Consider the following 18175-nt stretch of genomic DNA (forward strand, 5'->3'; position numbering starts at 1 on the left):
CCGACGGCTCGGACTCTGGTCTCGATCCGCTACCGGGGAGCTGGGAGACTCGGGCGAGCAACCTAGCGTTTCTGGGCCTATGACTCCACCTCTGGCTGCACGGCCCCGACCTCCGGCCTCCAGTAGCTGCTGCGGGAGGCCACTGCCGGGAGGCTCACACCCACCGTGTGCAGCAGTGGCCAGAGGCTCCACAAACGTTTGGGCTGTGAACAAGAGGGGGCCGTTTTTGTTTTTTCTGGATGGTCAGGTAACAACAGCCTGGCAGTGTGGTTATCTGAGTAGGTGTCCTCTCTGTCGAGAGATCTATAGAAGTGTTCTCACTACACAGGACTTAAAATTAATTCTGGAGTAGTAGCTGGTTGATAGCATCACGTGTACCTTTTCTGAACATTTTATGCAATCCTTCTTAAGGGGACAAACGTTTAATTTCAAGAAACACGAATGTAATTTTCAAAAGAACAAAAATTAAAGAAAAAGAACCCCAACATTGCTCGCTTTAAAAGCTGTAGTCCTCGCCCTTCATCGTTTTTGATTCCGTCATCCTCAGTGGGGGGTGAGGGTCCCCCCCCACACGCTGGGTGTGCTGTGGGACCTTCTCAGGCCCCAGGGGAGACATCTGGGGAGCTCCCTCCACCAGTACACAAGGGGCAGAACACGGAGAACACGGTGGGTGTTCAGTGGGTGAGGTCTTGAGGTCTTGAGGACAGACCCCGCCTCCCTTTCTGGGGGAGTGTGACCCCACCCCCCCCCAACACACCCCGGCTACATTCCTCAGGAGCTGCCTGCCATTATCAATCTGACCTCTGGGACAGCCTCGGCCTTTCTCCCAGAGGCCCGCCCCTGTTCCAGTCGGGCCTGTCCCCTCGGGAACTCCAGGAGTGCAAGGGGGGCTGGGGACCTCTGGCTGGGGACACCGGCCTTGGGCAGGAGCTCCGTGCCTCGGGCGGGTTTCCTCACTTGACAACGGGATTCCAGTAGCTCTGCAGATGGGTTTACTACTGTGGGGGTGACTGCATTCATTTGTAAAAAACAGATCTCCGGCCCGCCGCCCCCCCCCCCCGACCCCAAGCTGGGGCCCAGTCCCTTCTAGAGCACACTTCTCTGTCCCTGTGTGTTCTGTCACAAATCACAGTGAACACGCACTTGCTGCTAGCTTTCAGTCACCTTACAATGGGTACGAATCCTAACAACATGCAAAGCACACAGAAGGCGGCCAGCTTCACCCACAATTTAAAAACTGCAAGTTAAAGCCAATAATGAAATACATTTTTCATCTGCCAGATTGGCAAGAAAGAAAATGCCGGATAAAAACACAGCCGCACCAGAGTGAGGAAAGACACTCTTACACCCTGCAGCCACGAGCACGAACGAATCGGGCCAATTTTTCGGGGGCGATTTGGAAACAGCTTGCAGAACTCCAACCACTCACACCTTTGACCCAGTGATTCCAGATGCTATTCTGACGACACCCTCCCACGGCCCTCCCTCCATGCCGCGAGCTTCGCTGCGGCACCGCCTTAGGAGCTAAGACCACAGGCCACCCGAAGTCCGGGCATACAGGGCGGTTAAAGAACGTCCTCGTGCCCCACGTCACCGATCTACCCAGGACGGGGTCGAAGGAGCACGCTGCCTGCCGGCACACGTCCCTGAACACAGCGGGTGCACACGCGTGCTCGCCGTCCGCTTCTACAGTCACAGAGCGCAGGGCAGGTGTGGAGAGGGGCAGGGGACCCGACCGCTGTGGTCAGAGGGGGCAGGGGGCGCGGGGCCTGACTCCTCCCCAACAACCCCAGGCACCATTTCACTTCCCAGCCACACGGAGGCGTCACTCCTGACCCGCCGAGATCAGGAGCCCCCTTTGCTCCAGTGGGCGTCCCGCACCCTGAGCGCCACGGCGTGGCTGGGCCGCCTGGGAGGCGGAGTGGTCTAACCACCCCTGGAGCGGCTGTGTCATACGTGGCCCTCCCAGATGTCCCAGCACCCGGCGTCGCCTTCCGGGTGGGGCCCGGCTTTCCGAGGCAGGTGCCGCTTTGCCGGTGGGCCCGACAGCTGCCTTGGCTGAGCGCTCCTGTCCTGACTGATGTGGATGAGCCATTGCCGTGTGACTGACCTTGGTCATCTGTCAACCCAGTCTTTCCAATTGGGTTGTTTTTGAAGTTAAAAAATAATCATTTTAGAAACACGTGATTTTTCTTTATTTTTTTTAAAGTTCACTTATTTGTTTCGAGAGAGAGAAAGAGAGCGCACGCTATCAGGAAGGAGGCAGACAGAGAGGCAGAGGATCCCTGTACTATCAGTGCAGAACCCGATGCGGGTCCTGATCTCACCAACGAGCTTAACCGACTGCGCCTCCCAGGAGCGCCAGAAATGTGTGATTTTGAAACCACTAGATACTCAGTTCCAATTCTGTACATTTTTAGGTTTGATTTTAAGCCACTGAACTCTGCGTGGGAGGCATTTTAGCGTGTGGCCGGCACTGCTGGTGGGCAGTCGTGTGCCGGGCCATCCTGTGTCGGCCTCTCCTTACGTAACATATGCCCACAGCTAGAAGGTTCCTGCTGTGTGTGGCCTGCTCCCCGTGCATTTTACTGGCCTTGAAAACCACTCACTCCGCTTCAAGAGAAACTGTCCGTATTTCAGTTAGAATTACACGGACTCCTTAGCGTAGAGAAAACAGCTTTATAGTATGTAATACTCCCATCCAGAAGAGCTGACTTATAAAGATGTACTTTTCCCACAATGCCTGGTAGGGTCTCTCATCACATGGTTTTCCTGAGAGCACAGACCGCTGGGCTGCAGACTCAGGGCCTCCCTGGGCTCCATTCTCTCCAGTCACCTCCCTGCTCAGCTCGACTGAGCACCTGTCGTGCACCTGCTGTGCTAGCCCTGCCCCAGCGCCAGGCTGTCCCAGGACGGAGTGGGGGGGGGGGGGAGGGGGCGGTGCGCTAGTGCTGAGGGAGGGGAGGAAGCCAGCTGGAAGGTGATGGGCCACAGGTAGGTGCTCTGAGAGGATGGTGGCGGGGGGGGGGGAGGTGTCCAGAGGTGTGGGCAGGAGGGGCCTGGGGTGCATGGGGCTCCGGGGAGGGGTCGCAGCCCCAGGCTCTGCAGCAAGGAGAGAGGACAGAAGAGTAGGGTCAGGGTCAGCGTGGAGCAGGGGTGGGGGTGGGGGGTCAGGAGAAGGGGCCGGATCCCTCGGGCAGGGTGGAGAAGGGGGGGCACGGTGACCCCGAAGTCCTGGGTGCAGTTGTGGGTCCGGACCCCAGGCACCTGTGCAGACGCAGGGGGTCAGGCTTGGGCTCAGGCCCTGCCCCGGGATAGGGTTGCAGCAGGGCCTGGCCAGGCCTCCTGGGGCAGTACGGAGGCCAGGAGGGGCTCTGGTCCCACCTCAAAACCAAAAGGAGTACGTCTTTTCAGCGCCAAGAGCCAAGCGCTTGAGAAATCCGTGTAATGGAAGCAATCCTTCATGTTATTAAGTGCAGGTGTCACACACTGTTACACTATTTCAATATTGTTTTTAACTTTTCACGACTGCTAGGACTCACAGTTTGTTCCTCACAATGCATGGAACACTTACAAAAGGAGAAGACGCTTCATCCCAGGCTCTATAATGGAGCCTCTAGATTGCCTGTCTGGACGGATCGCCCACGTTGTACTTTATCATAAATGCTTACGATCACAGGTTTACGTCTGAAGCAGAGTTACTGACTTCCTGAGAGTATCACTGAAGAAACCAGTAAGGTTTTAAAAAGTATTCTGAGGGGCGCCTAGCTGGCTCGGTGGGTGGGGCCTGTGACTCTCGATCTCAGGGTGGTGGGTTCAAGTCCCATGTTGGGCGTAGAGATTACTTAAAAATAAAATCTTTAAAAAATGATGATAAATAGGGGGCACTTGGGTGACTCGGTTGGTTGAGTGTCCAACTCTTGATTTCGGCTCAGGTCATGATCTGACAGTTTGCGAGTCTGAGCCCTGAGTCAGGCTCTTACTCTGACAGCACGGAGCCTTCTTGGGACTCTCTCTCTGCCCCTCCCCGGCTCGTGCATACTCTCTCTCTCTCTCTCAAAATAAGTAAACACTTAAAAATAACAATAAAAAAGACGTATGCTTACAGAAAGTAGAATATCATACAGATAACTCCGTTATGCATACTCGAACAGTCAACACATGAGGGGAGCACAAAGAAACTCTGTAGACAGTTGGAAAGACCACAATGCGTTCATTCCAACCTTTCCTCCCGCCTCAATGCTTCCCAGGGTGAGCCAAACATATCTCTCCTACTTTTCAATCCCAAAGTGCTGCTCATAAAGGGCAGGGGCGACAGGCCCAGCCCCAGCCGGTGTGTGACCACCCTCCCCTGCACAGACCGTGAAGGCCCGCCCCACAGCCTTCCTGGTTTCCTTGTCGAGGCCCTGCCTGCTGTTCTCAGGCTCTGAGACAGTCCCCTGGTGGAAGACGGTCTGTCTGGAGCTCTGGGGAAAACACTTCCCTTCCCAATGAAAAGAAAGAAGTGTGGGGAGAGAAGCGGGCCTTCTGACGTGAGGCTCGGAGCTGCTGCAGCTCTTCTGGACCATTAGGAGGAGACAGAGCCCCAGACCAGCCAGCCCCTGGCTCATCTGCCTCTGGGCTCGACACACAACTTGACGGACTCCTATGTGTTGGTCAGCGAGTCAGTGCCACCGCCGTGCTGTGCTCACTGCGTGTCAGGAATGTGACCAAATGCTCACCACCTCGGCTGTCTCCTCCTGGGTCCAGTGAGCACGTATAAGTTTCTGGGGCTGCTTTAAGTCACCTTCAGGAGGCTGTCTGTGACCTGTGCACAGCAGGTCAGGGCTGCCGAGGGGCTTCGCCGGGCACCGGCACTGCCGCTGTGCTCCTCCCCACCCGGAATGGTCCCTGCTGTCACCTGCAGCAGCCGGCTGGCCGCCCTGCTCACCAACCGGCCCCGCTTGGCCCCTGCTTCTGCCTGCTTCCCGACTCGCTGCCCTCCTCATCCCTGAGCCATGGCTCTGTGCCACTTAAAAGCAGGAAAGGAAGGGACTCTGACAGGAAGTCACCACCAGGCCGTCCCTTCCACCTGCACGTGGACGGGCGTGGCCTCTCGGAACTGCTGCTTTTCAAGAGCACGGCTTCTGGAAGAAGTCGTCTGCCCCATTCTTCCCTCCAGCTCCTCCCGCCCGGAAGACTGGCATGGCTGTGTGGCCCGTCCGCGGGGACCACCTGTAACCCCACACTAACCTTCACCTTGCGTCCTGACCTCACCTGGCCTCCCGGCCACACGCCCCGGGGAGACCACTGTCTCTCTCTTTAAGACTTTCTATTACAAAGGATGCCCAAAAAGTTTCATCAAACACATGTACATGTACAGTTTAAAGTATAAAAATAAAATAACTTGAAGAATAAAACAAACATTGGGGCGCCTGGCTGGCTCAGAGGAGCGTGCAACTCTTACTCTCGGGGTCGTGATTTCGAGTCCTGTGTTGGGTGTAGAGATTACTTAAAAAAGTAAAAGTTAGGGGTGCTGGGTGGCTCAGTCAGTTGGGCATCCGACTTTGGCTCAGGTCATGATCTCGCGGTTCGTGAGTTCAAGCCCCGCGTTGGGCTCTGTGCTGACAGCTCAGAGCCTGGAGCCTTCTTCGGACTGTCTCCCTCTCTCTCTGCCCCTCCCCTGCTTGTGCTCTGTCTCTCTCTCTCAAAAATAAATAAAAACATTAAAATAATAATTCTTCACCTTCTTGAGGCACCTGGCTCAGTCGGTTAAGCATCCAACTCTTGATTTTAGCTCAGTCATGATCTCAGCTTGTGGCTTGGAGCTCTGCCTCAGGCTCTGTGCTGACAGTGTGGAGCCTGCCTGGGATTCTCTCTCTCTCTCCCTCTCTCTCTCTCTCTCTCTCTCTCTCTCTCTCTCTCTGTGTCACTTCCCCACTTGTGCTGTCTCTGTCCCTCTCAAAATACACAAACTTAAAAAAAAAATTCTTCACTTTCTTGCCACGTATGGACCCCTTCAAGTATGACTATGGCATTTTTCAAAAAGGCAAGCCCTGCTTTCTTTCTTTCTTCTTTTCTTTTCCCCTTCCTTCCTTCCTGCCTTCCTTCCTTCCAACTAGGCTCCACGCCCAGCATGGGGGTCGAACTCCCCACCCCGAGATCAGGAGGCCCCAACAGTGGTATTTTCTGTGGACATGTGCAAAGGAAGCCAGTCCGGCACTTAGCCGGCTATGTTGTGAGAAATGGGGCGCTCGCTTAACTAGAGCGAGTCAGATGTGAGGCAGAAATAAAAGTCCTCCCCACATGGACGGCCTCAAAGAGTTTCCCATATAAAAATTCTCTTCTAAAGCTATTCTGGAAGAAGAACAACGTATCTTAGAGGCTACTAAGGTAGCCACGGATAAGTTTGAAGGAATTGAATCAAATTTATTTCGTCTAAAAGACACCCCACCCGAACAGCTAATATCCTCATGGATGGTAACAGAAAAATGCAGATGTCCACAAGTTTAAGAAACTGATGGGTGAAATGAAAATAAGCTGGGAGTAACCACCAGAAGAATAAAACTTGAGTGTCACTTAAAAACAGGCTGGAGATGGAAAATGTGACCTATTCAATGAAAGGCGTGAGAAGATAAAAAATTCTTCAAGCACGCCAAGCAGAAAATACACAAAAAGCCACCGGAGGGAAGTGCCAGCAACGAGGGCTCCCAGGGAAGAGCATGTACGGAGCCCCTGTGGCAGACTCGCACACGGGTCAGCGGGGCACAGGGGACGGGGACGGCGCTGTCCTTTCTGCAGAAGGCGCCGCCCCAACAGATGGGTGCGGGAAGGAGGGGAATCAAAGGAAGCCGGTGAGCCAGTGAAATACGAAGCGAGCAGGGCTGAGGCCCACCTGGGAAACCCAGGGGCAGAGTCTGGGGAGGAGCATGAGGCTGAGACCGCGCGGGAATAGCCAGGAAAATGCGCAGAAAGGTACAGCGAGGAGAGCCCAGGCCGGCCGAGGGCCGTGGGGCGGTCACGACGCCAACAGCCCAGCACCGCCCACGGGCAGGTGGAGCCCCGGGCGCCATGGTGGGATGGGCCAGACACAGACGGCCTGGGGAAGTCAGCACCGCAGTGAGAGCGGGACTTCCAACAAGAGGGCAACACGGGCCACTAGTGAGTCCCGCTGGGCCATCGGGACGAAAACTCAGTTTGGTTCCTATTTTGTAACGTATACAGTGATAAATTCCAAATGATTCACGGATTTACACATTAAAAAAATGAAGCCATAAGTATTAGAAGAAGTCAGGGAAGAATAATCTCCAATTGTGGAGTGGAAAAGGCCAAAAAAAGGCACAGGAACCAGAAAGGGTGAAAAACAAGAACACTAACTACACACACACACACACACACACATACACACATGACAAAAACCACCATAAGCCGAAAGTCAAATGAGAAACTGCCGGAAGGTGGGAAAGTATTTGTAAACTGTGTCTCGGGAAAGGGGTAATTTCCATCAGGAAGGACGAGCTCCTACAGATGGAGCCGCGGCAGGCGGGAAGGGGCAGAGCGGGAGCCAGGGGAGAGGAGGGGACTCCTGCCCAGAGCCACTCGGGGAAACGCCGCACCACCTCGGACAGGAGACGCGGGTGACGTCCGCGGTGCCGTGTGCACAGCCTCACACACCCTGCTGGTGCCCGTGTGAGCGGGGGTGGTCCCACGGACCCCACCGGACCGGACCTTCCCGAACTAGAAATACACCTGCTTTTCGACCTGGCAACCCCCACTCTGGGGACTCACATACAGGCTTTCAGCGGGAGGCATGTGTCCCAGGCCATCACTGTAATGTGACTTGTATGGCAAAAGATTGGAAATGACCTAAAATATCCACTGCAGGGACAACAGTCCCATCGGTCAGGGCACATCTACACGACGAGGTGCGGCCCACGTGGGGCTGAGACCCCGAGCAGGGGCGCTCCCTGTGGACGGATTCCGAAGGGATTTCCTCCGGCTTCTGGCCACTTCTCGGGGTCAGGCTGCTCTCCCGACAGAGCAAATGCATCTCCTGGACGCCCGCGAGGACCTGGCGGGGCAGGGACAGGGACACACGGGCGTGCTCGGGAGGCCGGAGAGTGGCCGGCTCTCCCAGACGGAAGGACCGCACCAGCCCCCGTGGAGGGGACCCCGCGGCACCGGGCAGCACCCGAGCAGGAGGACCGGCACTGTGGTGACACAGCAGGAGCCCGCACAGGCGGAACGGGCGGAGAGAACGCGGTGTCTGTCTGCACATCAGCCACCGCGGACCCAGCCCTCCTGGACAGCGGCGGAGGGGAAGCGCGTCTCGCCTAAGACAGGATGTCGACTCCCTCCATTCTGACTTCCTACTTTCTGAACGAGTAAGTTCTTCCTTCCAGCCTCTCCCTTACCTCAGGCAAAGCATCCGTGGCGGGAACAGAAACTACCCCTCGGCAACAAGAACCGCCCTGCAGGACACCGGGCCCCCGTGAGACAGCCCCCGACGGTGATCTGCCCGACCCTCACCGCCCACCTACACGGGCCCACCGACCGCCGGCCCGCATTCTCCCTATAGATGAGCCTGGGACTGTTTTCCCCGCTTTGCAGAGCGTCTTCGAGTTGCTCGCCCACGGTCCTCCTGACATCGGCCTTGCTGCAGTAACCACCCTTCTCGTGTCACGTCCGCTCGTCTCTCTGCCTCTGGAGTGTGTTGGTGACGAGTGGCCGAGCCTGGCGTGTCTGGGACCCCGGAGCCAGGCACTCGTGCGCCCCTGTGTCCCGGCCCCAGCCTACCTGGCACAGAGTCGTCCTGGGACGTGAGGCCGGAGGGGCTGGATCCCAGGTCCAGTAACTTCCACGTGTCCTGGAGGGGACCACTGGCTGGTGATGAGGAGCTTTGGGTGTGGTGGCTCTTTTCCTCACGGGATTCTTGAGCCAGGTGTGGCTTTGGGGACCGGCTTTCCTTCTGCCGAGCTGATCTGTAAGTCGCCCTGGAGATCCCGTGTTGCCCCTATGACGGTAAACAAAGACAGAAACAGCCCTCAGAGTCCTGCCGGGTGAGTGGTGGGACGGTGGGCACGGCCCTCGGTCAGGCCCGCGCTCCCCGGGCACTCCAGCTGGGGTTCCCCTGGGCTCCAGAAGGCCTCACGATGTGCAGGGCAAAGGCAGTCCAGTCTCTACGGGAGGTGGGACCTGGAAAGAAGGGCAGATGCCCCAAAGCCCATGCTCTCCGGCCGCGAAGGCCCGCTGTGGGGGCCCGTGTGTGCCCCGGGGCGGGGGTCTCGCTGTGCAAGGGCATGACGGAGACCCCCCCTGCCCCCGCCCACGTGAGGAGAGGTGTCTGGTCCTGACACCGCAGTCACTCAGGGCAACAGCCACCCACTGGGACAGAAGGCACACGGGTTCCCCATAGTGGGTCCCTGCACTGAGACGCGGCCCTGCTGTACCTGCCCCGACCCGGCCTCAGCTCCTGCTGTGCAGCCTGGCGGACTGGACCTTCTGCTGATGCTCTGGGCCAGGTGGGGCCGGGCCTCCCCGGGGCATCCAGAGGAACGTTCTGTCTCGGCGCTCTTAGAGCCCTGCCGTGGAAATGCAGAGAAAAGGACTCAGTGCCATGTGTCATCGAGGGGGCGTGTCACCCAGGTCTCCCTCAAAAGCAGGAAGAAACGCTGTCCCCAAGTCTCCGGTATCAGGGACTCGCTCACATTGGGGACTGGCCACAAGGGAGGGGCGTGGTCGTGTCCACGAGCCAGGATGACCACAGCAGGCCTTCAGTGGCCATCTGAGTGCCCCTCACATCCTTCAGGAGACCGAGAACCTAACGTCACACAGACCCTCCCAGGGCACATGTCCCTGGCACATCATCGGTGCATCGCTCTGATGGCTCTTTGCACCCCTCTCTGTGGGGACGCCTGCAGGACGGCAGTCAGAAGCGAGCATGAGGGAGTTTCTAAAGAGGCACAGAATGAAACATGGAAGAAAATGTAAGAATTAAAAGCAGGGGCACCAGGGCAGAGCCCGGGCAGCAGGCCAGTGGGGCCCCTGGGAACCAGCCAGATCCACCAGCCTCCTCCCGCCCCAGGGAGCACTCACACCCACCACCCAGCTCTCCTCCGCTCTAGTTCAATCAATATTTGAGTTTTCAACTGAGAAACGCACACAAATCTTTTGGATTTAATTGACAGCCCCTGGGGCAGCACTGACAATAAATGGCTTTTCGCATTTGTTGAGGGACTCACCGTGCGTCTTCCTCTGTGCTTTCTGACCATACCCTTTGCTTATTTATCTATTGGTTAAAAAAGTGGGCCCCAGAGTCTCATCTTTTCTCATGTTTTAAGAAAGGAGTCCTTTCACTGGATTATCCAAGACATGGTAGTTTTGTAGTTTGAAAGAGATTAATAAAGTGTAATAAAGTACTTTTCAAGTTTATTTATTTGTTTTGAGAGAGAGAGAGAGAGAATATCCCCATGAGGGCTCCCTGCTGTCAGCACGGAGCCTGACTTGGGGCCTTGAACTCACAAACCTTGAGATCATAATCTGAACCAAAATCAAGAATCAGGCACTTAACTAACGGAGCCACCCAGGCGCCCCTAGTGTAATAAAGTACTTAATGTTCCAGAAAGAAGTGAAGGTACAGATAACAATATGCATGTTTTACTGTAACGGCTAACGGGCATATTTATTCTATGACTTAGGACATTTTCCTCAATAACACGTATGCAGAAGTTTAATTAATTAATGCAGATGATTTGAAAAGTTATGAACAACTAGCTGAGGCACTTCGAAGTTTTAACAGCATTTCCCACAAGTGGAAAAAGCGTCCTCCAGGGGATGGGGGGTCTTCTAGGAGGGGGGTCCTCCTCCAGGAGAACGGGTCCCCTAGGGGAGGAGGTCCTCCAGGGGAGGGATCCTCTGGTGGAAAGTGCCATGGTCTTCAGCCCCTCTCTGTGGCCAGCCCTGCCCAGTTGTCTCAGGCCACGTGTCCTCGCCAGGCACACAGCCGTGGACATCTCTCCCACAGAGCCAGAGCCATTCCAGACGGCCTGGCGCGTCCCTGCTGTCCCATGGCTCAGACCCTGCCCTTTGCTGAGGGCTTGTGTTTAGCTCCAGCAGAAGGCCCCCAACACCCCACGAGGTGTGTGTGCCCACGGACGAGGCTGGTGGGCAGCTCGGGGATCGCTGGTCCCAGACCGCCGCTCGCCTCCCCCCGGACAGCTGCCAGGCCTCGAACCCGGATTCCTTCCTTCTCTCACATTCCATGTCCATCCCACAGCAAATCCAGACCTGACGCATCTCCTGGCCGGCCGCCCCCTCCTCCCAGCCAGGACCCCCCGCCGACTGGCCCCGCACCCACCCCCAGCTCAGCGTGGAGCCCAACGCCGCCGCCTCTGCCACCTCGCCAGGGCCGACTTGGAGCTCGCGTCACCCCACGGCCGAACAGGCCGCCCATCACCCACCTGGAGCTCTCTGATTTTATCTGACGCACACTGGAGACCGTTCGCGAGACATCAGCATATGGTCTAGGGTCAAGAGTTTATGAAACTCCCACCCCCTTCAGAGAAGCGGAATATTAGCGAATAAAAAACTACACACGCACACATGCACAGACACGGCTCCGGGATGCACGCATGATACTTTTCAACGACTGATGAGAGGCGGAAGGTTCTGGTCGTGCGGAGAACCGCGCTGTGAACACTCCGAGGGCAGCGGCAGGCGGCCCGCGCTGGGGGGCTAAGGTGCCAGGCCCCGGCCGGCACGCGGCCGGCACGCTGGACGGGCATAAGCTCCCTGGAAGGGCAGCAGCATCCAGCCGGCCGGGAACCCGCTCGGGGCCCCTGGGGTGGAGCCAGAAGCACCCGCCCACAGAATTCAGCATCTACTCTGCGTAAAAACTCAGTAGATCAGGAGGAGAGAGCGCTGCTTTAAACTGACGAACGGTCTGGAAGAGGCTGGGCCACATAAACTCGCTGATATTTGACCGCTTTTAACCTACAAAAATGGCAGTTTTGTAGGATTCAACATAGTACCCAAACCTACAGCAAACTTTCTACTTGAAGATAAAATGCAAAAAGCATTTGGAGCTCCTGACTGGCTCGGTTGGTGGAGCGTGTGTGACTCTTGATCTTGGGGTTATGAGTTCGATCCCCATTTCAGACGTAGAGATTGCTTAAAAAAATAAAATCTTTAAAGAAAAACGCAAAAAGCACTGTTCAAGTCAGGACAAAGGTGTGGATGCCAGCTAGCCTGCTCTTGTTTCCACTGCATGGGAGTCAGGAGACAGGACTGAGCAGAGACAGGACTGAGAAGGAAGGAGCCTGACCTCAGCAGGGGCTCTGTCCCCATAGAGAACCGAGGGAAAACTCTGGCCACGCGCACCAGCACCAATCACTTCTGCAGAATTGCTAGATACCAAATCATCTGAGAAAAATCAACTAGGTTCCCAACGGCCTGCAACAGCTAGAAAATGTGTGTTTAGAAATATTCAAGATAAACGGTACAGTCATCAGAGCATTGCCCAGCGCTGAACAGAAATGAGCTTCTGATCCATGAAAAGACGTGGAGGAAACGTAAACGCACGTAACCAAGAGAAGGAAGCCAGTCCGAGAAAGGCCACATAGCGTATGATTCCAACTCTGTGACATCCCAGAAAAGGCAGAACTGCGGGGTCCGTAAAAAGCTCATTCGGTACCAAGGACGGAGTTGGGAAAAGGGGGAGGGATGCACAGACACAGGGGATTCCTAGGACAGTGAGACTACTCGGTGTGAGACCGTGATATGGACACACGTCAGCATCCGTTTGTGCAAACCCTTACGATGTCCAGCACGAGAGTGCACCGTGGCTCTGGACTCTGGCGATAGCTGTGTGTCACTGAAGGTTCGTCAGTTGTGACGGACACGCCATCTGGTGGGGGATGCCGATAATGGGGGAGGCAGAGGACATTCATAACACAAGAGGACATTCATAACAATGTTTATAGCAAAAAATAGCCTAAATGCCCACTGACAGAAGAATGGATAAATAAACGTTGATATATTCATACGATAGAAAGAATATACACAAACCAGTGTCTAGACCTGGAAAGCCATGCCTCGCAGGTCAGACCCCGCCCACCACCTTTTTTTGGTCCAGCCCATGAGCTAAGAACAGTTTTTACATTTTTATTTATTTTTTTAAAGATTTTATTATCTTTTATTTCATTTTTTTTACATTTATTTATTTTTGATAGAGCACAAGTGGGGGAGGGGCAGAGAGAGAGGGAGACACAGAATCCGAAGCAGGCTCCAGGCTCGGAGCTGTGAGCACAGAGCCCGATGTGGGGCTTGAACTCACAAACCGCGAGATCATGACCTGAGCCGAGGTTGGGTGCTTAACCGACTGAGCCACTCAGGCGTCCCTATTTTATTTTTAAAGTTTATTTTTACCTATTTATTTGAGAGCAACAGAGACAGTGAAAGTGGGGGAGGGGCAGAGAGACAGGGAGAGAGAGAATCCCAAGCAGGCTCCACACTGACAGCGCAGAGCCCAACGCAGGGCTTGAACTCATGAAACTGGGAGACCATGACCTGAGCCAAAATTAAGAGTCAGATGCTTAACCAACTGGGCCACCCAGGAGCCCCACGATGTTATTATTTTTAAGTAATCTCTACACACAATGTGAGGCTCGAACTCACGATCCTGAGATCAATCCCGAGGTCAAGAGTCATACACTCTACTAAGCCAGCCGGGTACCGAGTTTTCACATTTTAAAATTAAAAAAAGATTTTTTTTAATGTGTATTCATTTTTGAGACGGAGAGACAGAGTGCAAGCAGGGCAGGGGAAGAGAGAGAGGGAGACACAGAATCCGAAGCGGGCTCCAGGCTCCGAGCTGTCAGCACAGAGCCCGACGCGGGGCTCGAACTCACGAGCCGCGAGATCATGACCTGAGCTGAAGTTGGACGCTCAACCGACTGGGCCACCCAGGCGCCCCTACAGTTTTAAATAGTTGAAAAAAATCAAAAGAAGGATGTTTCATGACATGAAAATTACATGAAATTAAACATTTCAGGATCCATAAAGTTTTACCAGAGCACCACCCATGCCCACCTGTTCACATACCACACCTGAGACACCTTCAGGCTCATCGCGGAGCTAAACTGCCACAGAGAATGTAGGGTCCTTAAAAGTGGGGCCCTACATAGTTGGTCTCCAGCCCTTTACAGAAAAGTTTGCATCGGCCTTGATATTATCTCAGAAACATAATGTTGGATGAAAGCACCGTGCAGAAAGATACATACACGACCAGACGTGATTTATACGGATTTTCAAATATCTGCTGAGAGAAAGTCTGAAGGGGGGGGATGTCTGGTAGGACACTCAAGGGGGTTTTCACTTGATAACATTGTGTTTATTAAGTTGGATGGTGTAGTTACATTAGTCTTGATATCTTCTTAGAAGTCTAAAATATTTATAATAAAAATACATAAATGACAATATCCACTGAGTAAAGCCCAAACGGGGAGAACAGCTAAGAAAACTTTGTAAAGGGACAGAAACAAGGACTATTACAAAGCTATGGTATTAAAGGGGAAGAGACCCTTCACTGGGGCCATGTGGAAAATAAATGCGGACCTGAATCTCACAACGCACAGGTGTCACTCCACGTTCTGCAAAATACTGTCCTGGCTCTTCCAAAATGGCAGTGTTGTGAAGGACAAACAAGGTCAGAAGGCCCCCTCTGGGGTGGAGGAGATGTCCACACAAGCACCTGCACGTGACCGTGTGCACACCACGCACACGCATAAATACATCTCCACGTGCACCACACACAACCACACACACTCACGCACAGGTACGCAAGTGCTAGAGGCAACACGGGTCCTGGACTTGTGATCAGCAAAATGTGAGTATAGGACGTGTATGAAATTCTGGGATTGTGTTTTATTTGTGTTATTTTAGAGAGAGAGAGAGAGAGAGAGAAGAGCGTGGAAGTGTGTGCATAAGCAGGAGAGGGGCAAAGGGAGGCAGAGGGAGAGAGAGAGGGAGAGAGAGAGGGAGAGAGAGAGAATCTTAAGCAGGCTTCACGCTCAGCACGGAGCCCAACATGGAGCTTGATCCCATGACCCTGGCTGGGACCATCACTTGAGCCAAAATCAAGAGTTGGACGCTCAACCAACTGAGCCACCCAGGCACCCCATGGATTGTACTAATGTTGTTTCCTAATTTTCATAATGTCAGAAGGTATCTTTGTTTTCAGACCTGAAGGGGCTTATTCTTAGCTGGTCCAGGAGCAAAGCTGTCTGACTCTGTGTGTCTCTCTCTACCTTTCCTCCAACTATATCTCTTTATCCATCCATCCATCCAACATCTATCTATCATCTATCTATCTATTATCTATCTATCCATCTAACATCGATATCACATATCTATCCATCACCTATCCATTATCTACCCATCCATCTATCCATCCACCCACCTATCATCTATCCATCCATCCATCATCTATCTATCCATCTAACATCTATCTATCATCTATCCATTATCTATCCATCCATCTATCATCCAGCCATCTATCATCTATCTATCCATCCATCCATCTAAAACGTGGGGGAGGCAGAGGGAAGGAACAGAAAGAATGACAAACCAAATGTAGTAATGAGTTAACAACTGGTGAATCTAGGTGAAGGGTATATGTGTTATTTTTACAACTTTGTGTAAATTTGAAATCATTTCAAAATAAAACATTAATTTAAAAAATACACAAGAGTTGAGATGTTTAGCACATGATAAAAATATCAGTTCGAAGTCAGTGAGAAAAAGGAGGGTAATTACTTATGGGTGTCATGATAATTTGTGAGACAGAACAGCCAGAAGAAATGGGTGGATATTTACCCAAACTCAAAATAGAGAAAAACACTCTAAGCCAAAAACCAGTGAAATAAACCATTAAAGTACACTGGTGGAGCTCATTAAAGAAAGTTCTCTGTGGATTAAAAAAAAAAGAAAGAAAACGTCAAGGCATATGACAAAGGTTTATAATAGACAAGCAGCAGTTCCGTCGTGTATGAAAACCTCTTAAGAACTAACAAGCACAAGGATGCCTGGGTGGCTCAACTCTTGATTTTAGCTCAGGTCGTGATCCCATGGTTGTGAGATCGAGCCCTGAGTCGGGCTCTGAGCTGGGAGCCTGCTTGGGATATTCTCTCTCTCTCTCTCTCTCTCTCTCTCAAAACAAAAACGGACAAACACAGACATACAAGTAGAAAAATTAACAAAATACGTGTATAAATAACCCACAAAAGAAGACATACAAATGGCCAATAAACAGATTACAAATTTTAATACCACTAAGGATATAAAAAAACTTTTAAAAGATGTAATTTAAAAAAAAATTTTTTTTAACGTTTATTTATTTTTGAGACAGAGAGAGACAGAGCATGAACGGGGGAGGGTCGGAGAGAGAGGGAGACACAGAATCCGAAACAGGCTCCAGGCTCTGAGCAGTCAGCACAGAGCCCGACGCGGGGCTCGAAGTCACATACCGCGAGATCGTGACCTGAGCCGAAGTCGGACGCTTAACCGACTGAGCCACCCAGGCGCCCCGAAAATGCTGTTCTTAGATACAGGAGTAAGTATTACCTGAGCTGCAGAGTGGGGCTTCACCTGTCCCAAAGGTGCTTCGCTCTGGTTCCAGGCCTCAGGAGTGGGCAGGGGTTGATTAGGTGGTTTCCCTAGAACGAGAACAAGGAGAGGAAAAGGATTGGCTTTCTTATTATTTCTCCTTCTCCTTCTTTTTCACCTTTTTATTTTAAAGTAAGCTCTATGCCCAACATGGGGCTTAAACTCGCACCCGGAGATCAAGAGTCACATGCTCCACTGACTGAGCCAGCCACGCACCAGCAGCGTTTGCTTTCTGCGTGCACCTCATTGCTGGGTCTCCCTCATGCCAAACACAAACCCCGAGAAGAACACCGCGTTCCTCCCCTACCCCAGTCACTTCTCTCCTGCAGCACGCGGTGGGGGGTGACGCGCACACAAGACGTCCCGCAGCTGCGTGTGGCCTGACACGGCTTCTCAAAGCAGAGATCAACACCTTCACTGACCGTCCCAACGAGCACTCTCTCTGCAGCACAGAAAAGCAAGCAGCAGGAGGTTAAATGAATAAACTCAAAGATTCCGCCTGTCATCTTGCAAGCATCCTGTCTTACTCAGAAATGATCCGGGTCGCCAAAGAATACCCATTCGTTAACTCAACTTGGGTTAAGTTACCTAAAAATCTAGGAAATGCATCTTTAAGCTGACAATACTCCAAGATACAACTACTGTTGAAATAAGGTTTGTCGGAATAACAAATCATCGTGGCTAAACACAAGCTTAGTGAGGACTCCGAGGTTTTGGGGTGTGTGTGAGTTGTAAACACTGATGTTTACTGTATTAGAAACTGAAACAGAAATTTTGAAAAAGCTTATTATCCATCCATCTGAAGATGGTGGTGAATATATTGCATGTTATTAGCATCTAGGTACTCAACGAACCAGCCCTGTCACCGTGGAGCTCCAGCAATGGGTCCCAGAATACTCCGTCAGCTTCCTCCAGGAGATAAAAGCACATGGGAAGGACAGAATCCGGAAGTGAACTTGTTTTCTTTAGATTTTAAACCCGGAGCTTAAAAGCTATGGAATCCGAAGACCCACGAATGGCCGACGGGCCCCTGCAGAGATGGTCCGCGTCGTTAGTCGCCAGGGAAACGCGGACTCTAAACCACAGTGAGCTACGGCTTCTCACTCATCAGGACGGACAGAACGGACAAGACGGGAAGTCAGTGGTGCCCAGGATGTGGAGAAGTCGGAACCCATGCAAACTGCCACTGGAAAAGTAAGGCGGTGCGGTCACTGTGCGAAAAGTTGCACTTCGATAAGAAGAGAGAAGAGGAGAAAAACGAGACAAGAGGGAAATCTCTAGAGCGAGGCCAGCGTGCCTGTCGTCGGGAGGACCATCCACGAGCCTGTGGAAAGGCTGCATGGGTCTCGGCCGCGGTCTCAGCCACAGGCGCCCCCAGTCATTCGCTGTCAGCGCGTCTGGAGACCCACGGTCCCCCTCCTGACCTACTGTCTGTCACACACCCACAGCGTCCACCTCCTCCGTCTCCTCACGCAGGCATTTCTGTCTCACGGCATCACAGGAAAGGGGAGACAGCTCGGTAAGGCTGTGCCGA

General features: G+C 53.1%; 1 protein-coding gene across 5 annotated transcripts in view; it reads right to left on the bottom strand.

Moving 5' to 3' along the window:
* The window catches only part of CCDC57 (coiled-coil domain containing 57), a 102358-nt gene that overhangs the window by 21120 nt on the left and 63063 nt on the right, over window positions 1-18175 (bottom strand). For 2 of the 5 annotated variants that reach the window (XM_078437979.2, XM_078437978.2), the window contains exons 17-20: window positions 16949-17083; window positions 16600-16691; window positions 9429-9560; window positions 8776-8992 (exon numbers count right to left, since the gene is read on the bottom strand). In XM_078437979.2, the coding sequence (XP_078294105.2) occupies window positions 8776-8992; window positions 9429-9560; window positions 16600-16691; window positions 16949-17083 (576 nt within the window). Of the gene's footprint in view, window positions 1-8775; window positions 8993-9428; window positions 9561-16599; window positions 16692-16948; window positions 17084-18175 lie in introns of those variants that run through there. The other 3 variants (XM_078437980.2, XM_078437981.2, XM_078437982.2) reach the window with 3 other exon arrangements.

The sequence above is a fragment of the Panthera onca genome, chromosome E1 (assembly GCF_046562875.1).
Source record: "Panthera onca isolate mPanOnc1 chromosome E1, mPanOnc1 haplotype 2, whole genome shotgun sequence".
Lineage (NCBI taxonomy): Eukaryota > Metazoa > Chordata > Mammalia > Carnivora > Felidae > Panthera > Panthera onca.